The following is a 12,244-nucleotide window of genomic DNA, read 5'->3' as shown; positions in this document are numbered from 1 at the left end:
GAGAGGCTAAAAGATGGGGAGAGCTCCATTGGGTTCCAGCAATTATCTGGTGGCAAGGAAATATCCTCATCTTACTATCTTACTATCATCTTACTATCTGCCCTCACTGATGCCAACATACCTTGAAGACCTACAAAGGTACAAACCAAAATGTCAACAGAAATATTCCAAGGCAAGTTTTGGCAGGAATAATCAATTTGATGGCTTTCTCCTACCTGTTCTGCAAAACCAGTTGTTGGAACACATTTATACCCTACTTCTGTATCCCCAAAAATAGACAAGAGAACAAAAACAAAACACAACCAGCAGTCCCAAAGGTGCTTTCTTTCAAAAGGCAACTGGATTTTCTTGTTTTGCTAGACGACATTTCTCTTCCCATCCAAGAAGCTTCTCCGGTTCTGACTGAATGGTGGAGAATGGAAAGATTTATATTCCTTGCAGTCAGGAAGTCAAGTCATGCAGTGAAGAAGAACATAAATCCTTCCATTCTCCATCATCCAGTCAGAGCTGAAGGAGCTTCTTGGATGAGAAGTAAAACCTCTTCTAGCAAAACAAAAGTCCAGTTGCCTTTTGAAAGAATGCATCTTTGGAATAACCATGACCTGGATGACTGAGGATCTCCATAGACAGCACAACTAGCACTAACAAAGCTCACTAAAATTATGTCTCCTAACATACATCTATCAGAATAGTAAAAACAGCACAGGGGGGATTGTGTGTATATTTATTTATATTTGATGATTTTAATGTTTTCTTACACTGTAAGCTGAAACAAGATGGGCAGCAAATGAACAAACAAGCAAGCAACCACGTACACACCCACTGTAGGAAGTTTTATCACTTTCTCATCTGCCTTCTTTTCTCCAAATTCTTCTCTCTCTCTCTTAGGTAGACTAAGCTAGACTAAACTAGTAGTTTCCAAACTATTAGGGAAAAAGATAGTGGATGAAGAATTTGAAGGATATATCAGAAAAAATACCAGAGAAGATGAAATACACCTAGAATTCTCCCAGAAAGTGTCCCAGAAGGTATAAAAGATTTGGAACCATATAGTTTATTCTTTTTGTTCTTCTGGCATCCCTTTGTGGGAGGAATGTTAGCAGCACAAATCTCAAAAGACCTTTGATTGCTTCTTTGCATCTTGCACAGCCCAAGGAGTCAGATCCAGATAATACAGCTTGATATATATGGGGCTAGCTAAGCATGTGGGGTTGGGGAAAATGGAATACATGCAGTTCAGATGCTTTATGAGAAGCCAAATTCAGTCTTTGCCTATATTGTTTAGACAGACCGTCATTCTTGGCTCCAAGAAAAGCCATTAGGAGAGGCTGAAATCATCTCTATACAAATGCCCACAAACCCTCGCAACCTATCCTTCATTACCAACTTTCCTCATCTTAAAAGTACAGTATCTCCTTCTGGGATTGAGGCCTTTGAACTATGGTGCTGGAGAAGACTCCTGTGAGTCCCTTGGACTGCAAGGCGATCAAACTGGTCGGTCCTAGAGGAGATCAACCCTGACTGCTCTTTAGAAGCTCAGATCCTGAAGTTGAAACTCAAATACTTTGGCCACCTAATGAGAAGGAAGGACTTACTGGAGAAGAGCCTCATGCTGGGAAAGGTTGAGGGCAAGAGAAGAAGGGGACGACACAGAATGAGGTGGCTGGATGGAGTCACTGAAGCAGTAGGCGTGAGCCTAAATGGACTCCAGAAGATGGTAGAGGACAGGAAGGCCTGGAGGAACGTCATCCGTGGGGTCACAATGGGTCAGACACGACTTCACAACTAGCAACAACAACAACAACATTCCCTTCTGGCTCATTGGACTGAATGGGGAGCTCCTTTGCAGGCCAAATTTATGTCTCAGAGACAGAATCACAACAAATGTGCTACTTCAAATCTAAGTAATTCCCAAAAGGCATGCTGCTTTACTTCAGGTCTTCCAAGGAGCAGAGACATTTTCCCCTTTCTCCAGTTCCCCAGCCCTTCTCTTCTCTCCTCTCACCCTTTTAATGCCCTGGAAATGGACTCATGAATATGAGAAACTGGACTCTGCATTCAATTAGCACAGTCTGTACACTGCTGAGGACTACTATTGATCACTGCTCCCCTCTTCCCACATAATAAATCACTGTGATGTTCAACCACAAGGCTGAAGGAACCATCCCCTCCCCTGCCCTTGCTTCTCTTTTTAAACTTCCCAAACTTAACAAGACTGAGAAACATAGGAAGTATCAAAGATATCCAACCCCAAAACTGTATCTGACCTGTAAAATAAAGAAGCTTCTGGTAGCAGACACAACTCTCAATCATCCGTCGTCCCCCGTTAACTCAAGAACACTATTTCTCAAGAAGCCCATTTTTAATCTGCAGAAGTATGGCAGATTGCGACAAATCTACTTGCCCAAAACTTTCAGGTTGGACACCAACCTTCTCGGTCAGACTATACACCCTCAAGAATACATAATATTAGATCATGCTTTCATGGGTTTACCTAGGACAGCAGCTCAGACAAATTGGTTTGTACCCTTAATTTAAAATGTAAAGTATTATTAGTCCAATAATGAAAGGCACCTCCATGCTAATAGTTACGCAGGGAAGGAAGACCACAGGAGATTCCAGGTAGAAAACCAGGAAAAAGAAATGTCAAAATCATCAGAGCGTAGAAAAGGAAAGGAAGACATTTCTACATTATTATTCATTATTTAAAGTGCTACACCAAAAATAGTTAGAAAATACATGTACATAGAAATAATAAAGAGTATGCACTATAGGATAACTAGAAGGTATCTAGAGTGCTTTATCTAAAATATTTTAAATATGAAAATGATACAGAAAACATTAGCAATGCTTCCAGAGACTGTGGAATATCTAAGTGCAATAAACTGCAACCCTCCATGACTTCATACAGGAAGGATGCACAGATCTATCTACTCCCAGAATGGTCTCCTACTCGATACACAGAGGAGATGTAGCAATCACTGTCTAGGAGACAAATTGCTGCCCTGTGGGTAGCTGGGTAGAAATCCCTGTATATGACATTAGGCCTTCAGGAGAGGAAGGGATTGCTGCTGGCGTACTAGTCACACCACTGTTCAGCAAGGGACCTTCCCTCAGCTCCTAGATATCATTGAAGATCTGCTCACAATAAAGACTCCCAAACTTTTCGTGCTGGGAGTTTTTAACATCCATGCCCTGAGAGACATCCTGATAGCTCAGCCTCCGTGGCCCTATCCCTGTCTTGTAGATATTCGCCCCTACAAATACAAACTGTCATATGATAGTCTGGTATTTCCCTCGGAGGAGATGTGATGGAACTGGGTAATGGAAAAAAAGGATCACCAATCCTTTGCTGTGGTTAGAGCACATTTTGGTTTGTGTGTATGTTGTCAGCATGGTGAACCTCTGCAAGGATGATGGACAGTGTGCTGCAGCTGCCAAAAAAGCCAACACAGTGCTGGGCCGCATTAACAGAGGGATAAAATCAAGATCACGTGAAGTATTAATACCACTTTACAATGCCTTGGTAAGGCCACACCTGGAATACTGCATCCAGTTTTGGTCACCACGATGTAAAAAAGATGTTGAGACTCTAGAAAGAGTACAGAGAAGAGCAACAAAGATGATCAGGGGACTGGAGGCTAAAACATATAACGAACGGTTGCTGGAATTGGGTATGTCCAGTTTAATGAAGAGAAGGGCAAGGGATGACATGATAGCAGCGTTCCAATATCTCAGGGGCTGCCACAAAGAAGAGGGAGTCAAGCTATTCTCCAAAGCGCCCGAAGGCAGGACAAGAAACAACGGATGGAAACCAATCAAGGAAAGAAGCAACCTAGAACTAAGGAGAAACTACCTGACAGAACAATTAACCAGTGGAACAACCTGCCTCCAGAAGGTGTGAATGCTCCAACACTGGAAGTTTTTAAGAAGAGACTGGGCAGCCATTTATTGAAATGGTATAGGGTTTCCTGCCTGAGCAGGGGGTTGGACTAGATGACCTCCAAGGTCCCTTCCAACTTTACTATTATGATTATGATTAATTAAGCACATCTATCACAGAGGCTGGATGGATCCTAGGGCATGTGGCGAGTTCCCAATGATCTTGTGGTTGCTCCATTATGCATCTCACTGACATCTGGAACTTAGATGCAGCAAGAGCACTAGATATCATGCAGTCTCCTTTTCTCTGCAGATACCGTGTTTCCCCGAAAATAAGACCAGGTCTTTTTTTTCCTCTCCAAAAGATGCACCTGGTCTTATTTTCAGGGGATGTCTTACTCACCTCTTGCACCGACGGCCCCACCCAGCTGGTCCACTTCTTCTGCATCTGAAGGAGCAGCTTCATTCTGCAGCTGCATTCCGGCCGGCATTTTGCAGTCAGACCTTTCCAGAAGGCCTCTGCAGCCAAGAACCGAGCTATAGCTCGGTTCTCGGCTGCAGTGGCCTTCTGGAAAGGCCTGTGACTGAGAAATGCCGGCCTGGCTGCAGAAGATGCCACAGAAGAAGAGGGTCGGTGAGGAGAGGCCTGGTTGCAAGGTAAGTGGATGCAGGGCGTGTGGGGCAGCTCCACTCCCCCCACCCCTGCCCTAGCTTGCTTTTTAGGTGTGTGCCTCGCCCCAAAACTAGGGCTTATTTTGGGGTAGGGCTTATATTAGGCCCACCCCCAACAATCAAGCTAGGGCTTATGTTTGGGATAGGCCTTACTTTCGAGGCAATGCGGTATCTCTCGACTTGTTTTTCCAAGGAGCTTCAGAAAAATGAGTTAAACAAAGAGATGCCTAGATCAGTGTTTTTCAACCACTGTTCCGCGGCACACTAGTGTGCCGCGAGATGTTGCCTGGTGTGCCGTGGGAAAAATTGAAAAGTAATTATAAAATACTTTCTTTGTGTTTATTTGATTCCTATTCAAGAGAATTACTTTATATATAGTCAATATAGGCACAGAGTTAAATTTTTTAACATTTTCTAATGGTGGAGTGCCTCGTGATTTTTTTCATGAAACAAGTGTGCCTTTGCCCAAAAAAGGTTGAAAAACACTGGCCTAGATCATCAAAAATGAGAAGTAAATGTAACCATGCACAACTACATAATCATGTTTAGGAGTACACCAGAATGCTAAAAGCAATGAAGCCTGGTTACTTCTCCTATCTACAAACTCTTATCCAGCAATCTATTAAAGCAGGTGTCTTCAAACTACAGCCCACGGGCCGCAGGTGGCCCACCTTGTCTTTTAATCTGGCCCGCCTCAACGTCCCGGGCAAGCTGTTCAATCGCGAGGAGAGGGTGGGTGGGTGGCGGTGAGAGTCCCAGCCAATGGCGGGACAGCGAGTTCGTGGGAGGAGATGTTTTTTTCCCCAGTTTCTCCCTCGCGCGCCCAAGTGCGCACTCGCGCTTCGGCCACACCCCCTTCCTCTCCTCCTCACGGGTCTTTGCGATTTTACCTCAGGGCTGGGCTGAGAGGTTTAGGCCTTGCTTGCAGCCTCGGCTTCTCTTAGGGCAGCCAAGCCAGGTGATGACGCCACTGCTGCTGCTGCTTCTGAAGCGGGTTCCTCGCTAGGCGTTACAGAATGCGAGCCCCAGCCTCCACCACTGCTGCCGCCATACTGGCCAAGAGGAAACTGGTGCCACCGGCCCTCAACATCACCTCCACCATTGCTGAGGCACCCAGCCTGATTGGCGGCGGCGAGGGCCACGGCTCCGAGTGGGCTCGACCCCCGTGAGGGTCGGAGTGGGGCTGCTGGAGTGGGGCACCAGTTATGGGTCTGAGGGAAGTGGGCGAAGGGCAAGGTATATGTGAGGGGCGGCCGGGGTGAGCAAGAAAAAAGGAGGAGAATTTGCTCCTGGAAGGTTATTTTGGGGTTGCGAGGGGTTGTAAGGAGCTAAGGGGATGAAAGGGGAGCCGCTGGGAGGGAGGATTATTAAAGATTATCTTTTGCACAAATCTAAGAGTAAAAATGCTCCTGACATGTTTGTAAGTCCTTTTTCCTTTCCTTTCCTTTTTCTTTTCCTTTCTCCTTTTTCCTTTCATCTTTCCTTTCATCTTTCCTCAGAGCTGATCTCCTGATTGCTCAGAGAGGATTCTTTCAAAAGAAAATCGAGGAAATAGACAGAGCCCTCAATAGGTTTTGCCACCTGCAACGTAAGCTCATATCCTGCCACCTAATATCAGTCACTGCACTAGTTCCACCTTATTTCCTGGGTCTAGTTCCGTGGTGGCGTACCTATGGCATGCGTGCCACAGGTGGCACGCAGAGCCCTCTCTGTGGGCACTCACGCCGTTGCCCCAGTCCTAGGCCTTCAGATGGGTTTTATAAAACCTTTTCGCTTTAGGTCTCCACTGCCGTGTGCAAAAAAAAAAAAGGTTCAATCAATCAATTTCAACTTCTCACGGGAGAAAAAAAAAGATCTCGCAAAGTTGGAATTGATTGATTGAACTTTTTGCTCCTACCAGCCTACCAGTCTGCTGTTACCATCGCAGCCACACCCACCCAATGGGCCACGCCCACCCGGCACCTGACGATACGTAAGTGGGTTTTGGGTTGCAGTTTGGGCACTCGGTCTCTAAAAGGTTCGCCATCACTGGTTCAAAGTACTTGTCATCACCCTGAAATCCCTGTCTGGCCTGATTCCCAAAGACCTACAGGGCCCAGCCCTCTCATCAAGATCCAGACTACTTACCTATTCCTAAGGAGGAATGACTGAGGATCCCCTTCCTAAATGAAGCAAGAGAGGTGGGCCCAACAACATATTTCTATGGAGCTGTCCCCAGGCTCAGGATAATCTTGCTTCCCACAATAAGGAATACCCCAGATTTCCTTGCCTTTCATGGCTCATTTAAAAACTGTTCTACTTAACATTTAGTGGTATGAAGGCTGGTTTTTAGATAGAAAATTGCAGTCTGTTCTTGTTTTTAACCATATGTATCTTTTGATTCTGTAAATCGAATCAATATATTCAATCATTAAGTTGTATGAAAATGGGTAATATATATGTAACTGCAATAAACAAAATCAGGAATTCCTTAAATAGATAATTCTTATTACTATTATTATAAATATTATTAAATAGCAATTATTTATAAATATATTAATGTATTTATATGTCTACATATATATTATAAATAAACAATAAATATAAATGAGTAATATCAGATTTAATAAATTACATTATCAAAGAAGAAAAGCATGCATTGGCTGATTAAATAAACCAGTCAAGAACTTTAGAATTTTAACTAATGCAAGTTAAAAATTGGAACTTACTAAATGTACAGGAAACAAAACACGAATGTCAAAATAATGTTATAAAAACACAAACCGAATGCTGGCATGGAAAAGCATTACATGGTTAATTATTACAAAAAAATCGAGGGGAAAGTTAAATTTGGGGTGTTTCAAGAGTAGATCATACCAGCTTCTGCAAGAAAATTGCAGACTATAATCAATGATATAACCCAGTCACCAAACCAATTCACTGGAGCTTCTATAAAAATTACCATTTGCCAGTAATGAAAAATTGATGGGAACATATTATAGTTCAAAAAGTAGTCAAAAATGAACAGGTTAAAATACCGTGGTATTTCCAAATACAAACTAATAATCTTGGTCCATAACACACCAAATTTAACTGGTTTGAAAACAAGAAAGTGTGGATAATGGATGTGGCAATACCAGGGGATAGTAGAATAGAAGATAAAGAATTGGAGGATCACAGAGTATCAAGATCTGCAAATTGAAGCCGAAAGATTATGGCATAAAATGGCAGTGGTGATCCCAGTGATTATCAACACACTAGTTGCCACACCAAAAAAACTTGGATGGCACTTTAAAAAATCTGCACATTGACAAAATTTCCAGCCTTGGTGGAGCAGTGGGCTAATGCCTCCTTAAGTAACACCAGCTGCCTGCAATTAGTGCAGGTTCACATCCCACCAGGCTCAAGGTTGACTCAGCCTTCCATCCTTCTGAGGTAGGTAAAATGAGGACCCAGATTGTTGGGGGTAATAAGCTGAATTTGTAATAATGCCGCTGGGGGGGGCGAAAGCCCTAATAAGCAGGCATATACATAGAATGAAGGCTATTGCTAAGCACATTGATTTGTGCTTTAAATTGTAAGCCGCCCTGAGTCTTCGGAGAAGGGCGGGATATAAATGGGATTAAAAAAAAAATTCAGGTTGTTGTTGTTTTTGTTGTCCATAACAAGAGGCCATATTGCTTTGATCTGCACATATACCATGTTGATAGATTATGACATCCTAGGTTCTTGGGAAAAACTTGATGTAAATCAGGGGTGTCCAATGTAGGCAACTTTAAGACTTGTGGATTTCAACTCCCAGAATTCCCCAGCCAGCATGGGGAATTCTGGGAGTTGACTTCCACAAGTCTTAGAGTTGCCAAGGTTGGACACCCTGACATAAATAAAGGTTACTACTAGTTAATGTTTTATTAAATTTATATGCCACTCAACTCCCAGAGACGCTCTCTAAGGCTGCTCAGAGATGGCACTGCAGCAAAGACCAGTTTCAGCAGGATGCATATATTTTCATATATATTCTCATGTATAAAATTAATACAAAAATAAAATCTAAACTAAGAAAATAATCTTCCCAATTTGTTCCACATCTTCAAGAGATGTTTCTTTGCTTTTCTCGTGGCTTCTTTTGCCAGTTTAATTTTGGAGAATATTTAAGATAATGGCCTAAATATATAATAAGCTCTGTCCACAGGCACAATTTAATAAAAGCAGACAATCCAGATATATTTTTCAATTTCACAGTTACAGAATAACCAATCAATGAAAAACCAGCTTATTGATTTTCTCACTGCTCTGCGGTGGTTGCTCCCTTCCTATCCTGCTTTTTAAAAAAAGTTTCACAGCACAATTTAAAAAAAAATCAGCTTGGCTAAAGAACATTCTAGACTTTTCTCCAATCAGGACAGAGTGTCTGTTCCACTCTTTTTGACAGCATTCCACAAACTGTACAAAGTCGCAGTACCAAGCATTCCATATTCAAAATCGGAACAGGAAAAAATATTTTATACAAACCTGGGCAGGCACTGTGGAGTAATCTAGGGGGGGAGCCTGGGGGCCGGAGCTGCAAATCCCTTTGCTATAACAGAAAGAGAAGAGACAGAAAGAATCAGATATACTTCACCTCCATGTCAAAACTGGTTGAGTTTCCCTTGAACAACAGCTCTGAAGCAAGGCCCGATTCCCTGAATTCAAAGCTTTCGGCTCCCTCAGCCATATTAGTAAAGACCTAAGTTAAACAAGGAGCCCTGAAGATTGAATGGGAGCTTCAAACATCCACAGGAACTCTGGGGTTTATATCTCAGATTCTGAATTAACCAATGGAAGCTTATTACTGTAAAGAGTAAGCAAGATGACCTGGATGGAAATATGCAAGAACCTGGGAAACAGGGACAGAAAAATTTTAAAGTCCAGAGCAACATTTGGAAAAGGCCTGGTGTGATTTACTGGTCTGAGTGGACTTTGTTTAATTTCAGTGCCACTGAAACTTCAGTCAGTCATTAAATTAATGGTTATAAGCCAAGGACTACCTATATTACAAAAGACAGATGGCATTCCCCTTCCTACAGCCAACGAAATGCTGAAGCCGCGTAATGTTTTCATGACACACACAAAAACCTAGAGCTCCAGTGTGAAATCACTGCGTGGCTTCAGCAATTCACTGGCTCAAAGAACGCTTTTTGCCATGTTTAATAATAGGCAGCCTATTCATAAGTGCACATTGTAAGTCAGACCTTCTGGATCAATCTTGCAAAGTTCTGTTATTATTGCCCATCTCAATACATTAGTTTTTTTTTTGAGTTGATTTCCTGATCTGGTCTACCTAGTACAGATATGTCAAACACGAGGCCCGGGGGCCGGATCCAGCCCGCAAAGTGTTTTCATGTGGCCCGCGAAGCCATCCTGGAAACAGTGAGGGAACGGCCCCCGCTGCCTTGGCCCTGGCCCAGGAGCCAATGTACAATTTTGTATGCTGAAATACATTCAGTCTTAGCTCCACAAGGCTGTCTGGAAACAGCGAGGGACCGGCCCGTGCCGCATCGGCACTGCCCCCTGGGCGCACACTGGGGAGGTGTGACCCTTTGTGAGGAATGAAGAAATGCACCATCCCCTGGAAGTGGCCAGCACAAGGCCCTGCTTACTTCAGGCAGGCTAGGGCTGAGCAGCGTTGCGTTTCTCTTCAGATTCGTGCCACCCGGCTCAGCCTCTCGGCACTGTGAGAGCGCCTCACTGCCTGCCAAAACCGGGCAGGCTGGGGGCTGGGCAGCATTGCGCAGGTAATATTAACTCTCACACTGCTCATGGCATCCCCCACCGCCCAGAGCCCACCAAGCCGGTTATGTGAAGTAGGCGAGGGCCATGTGCTGGCCACTTCCAGGCAATGGTGCATTTCTTCATTCCTCACGAAGGATGACACTTCCCCAGCTGTGTTTCTTGCCTGTTTTTCTCCCTCCCTCATCTCAAATATTTTCCCACCACTTTGTTGAAGGAAGGAAGGAAGGAAGGAAGGAAGGAAGGAAGGAAGGAAGGAAGGAAGGAAGGAAGGAAGGAAGGAAGGAAGGAAGGAAGGGGGAGGGTCTGAGGGAAGTCGTACCTTAGTCCTGCCCTGCTGCCCTTTCACCATCCCCTTGCCCCCTCTTCCTGGCCTATCCTGGGGGGGGGTCTCCCATCCTATTGCTAAGGAAGCTTTGGATACAAAGCCAGGTCTCCTCCCATGGAGAAAGAGTGGGCCTCCCTCTTGACTTTGCCCTCGTACCCATCATGAGCAACCTGGCTAAGGAGAGCAAGCACAGCAGCAGCAGCCTTAAAGATGAGGTAAGTGCAGCTGGGCACCCCCTTGGGGAAGTAGGGCTGGGCTTAGTGCCACGGGTGCTTGAGGGCTGGGCTGGGCATTTGACCTCCAAGCCACCTTCCAACACCCCCCCCCCACAAGGCCTGAGAGGAACAGTGAGGCTCCTCCAGTGGACCATGCCTTGGCACTTGCCCTGGTTGACGCAAATGATATAGAGCTGGCTATGCCCACCCAGTAGGTCATACACACTCCAGCCATGCCCACCCAGTAGGCTGCGCCCACCCTGGTCACACCCACCCAGCCCCTCCCCCCGAGGGCAATCTCAATGCTGATGCGGCCCTCAATGAAATTGAGTTTGACACCCCTGACCTAGTAGGGCTGACTAGGAATACCAGTCTAAGTAGGTGTTTGGTGTTTCTTTATTATTATTATTTTTTGAATTTTCAAATAAAGCACTACTTTTCTGGAAATTATGTTCTTCATGGATCCATTTAAACTCTGTCAAATCCCTCTGGTGACTTGTACACCATGAAATCTTCTACTAAGTTCCAATAATTAAACAAACATGTACAGTTATGAAGTTGCCACATTAATCTAATGCCCTAAGCTAAAATGATCCGCCTGGAGACTAAAACATATGAAGAATGGCTGCAGGACTTGGGTTTGGCTAGTGTCTAAAGAAAAGAAAAAGCAGGGGTGACATGATAGCAGTATTCCAGTATTTGAGGGGTTGTCACAAAGAAGAGGGGGTCAAATTATTCTCCAAAGCACCAGAAGGCAGGACAAGAAACAATGGTTGGAAACTGACCGAAGAGAGAAGCAACTTGGAATTAAAGGAGAAACTTCCTGATAGTGAAGACAATTAACCAGTGGAACAGCTTGCCTTCAGAAATCGTGGGCGCTCCATCACTGGAGGTTTTTAAGAAGAGACACTAGACTAGACAGTCACTTGTCTGAAATCATATAGGTTCTCCTGTACTAGGCGGCCTTCAAGGTCCCTTCCAGCTCTATTCTATTCTAAACACTAGCCTGCCATAAACATTAGTTAGCAGGATCAATGTTCAGGGAAAGAATTATCTGGAAGGACGTTAAGTTCCGCAATCCTACTTCAAGGTTTAAATGGCTGTATAGAGCAACATATTAACAAACAACTAACCCTCTCACTCACTCCCAGTTTTAACTAAATGGAAAATGAATATTCCCCAGTACAGGTAGTCCTTGACTTATGACCACAATTGAGTCCAAACTTTTTGTTGCTAGGAAAGGCAGTTGTTGAGTTTCACTCCATTTTATGCCTTTTTGCCACAAGCAAATCACTGCAGTTGTTAAGTGAAACATGTGATGGTTAAATCTGGCTCCCCCCCCTTGATTTTGCTTGTCAGAAGCCAGGGAGGAAGGTGATCACATGACCACAGGACAGTG

At 44.1% G+C, this 12,244-nt stretch overlaps 1 protein-coding gene across 2 annotated transcripts in view; it reads right to left on the bottom strand.

Annotated features, from left to right (window-relative positions):
- Positions 1-12,244, bottom strand: part of ARHGEF18 (Rho/Rac guanine nucleotide exchange factor 18) — a 58,822-nt gene that overhangs the window by 25,244 nt on the left and 21,334 nt on the right. For both annotated transcript variants that reach the window (XM_081313347.1, XM_081313348.1), the window contains one exon: positions 9,046-9,109. In XM_081313347.1, coding sequence (XP_081169473.1) covers positions 9,046-9,109 — 64 coding nt within the window. The remainder of the gene's footprint in view (positions 1-9,045; positions 9,110-12,244) is intronic.

The sequence above is a fragment of the Vipera berus genome (assembly GCF_964194415.1).
Source record: "Vipera berus genome assembly, chromosome: 1".
Classification (NCBI taxonomy): Eukaryota; Metazoa; Chordata; class Lepidosauria; order Squamata; family Viperidae; genus Vipera; species Vipera berus.
The sequence above is the reverse complement of the archived record's forward strand: the minus strand, read 5'-3'. Positions and strand labels throughout refer to the sequence as shown.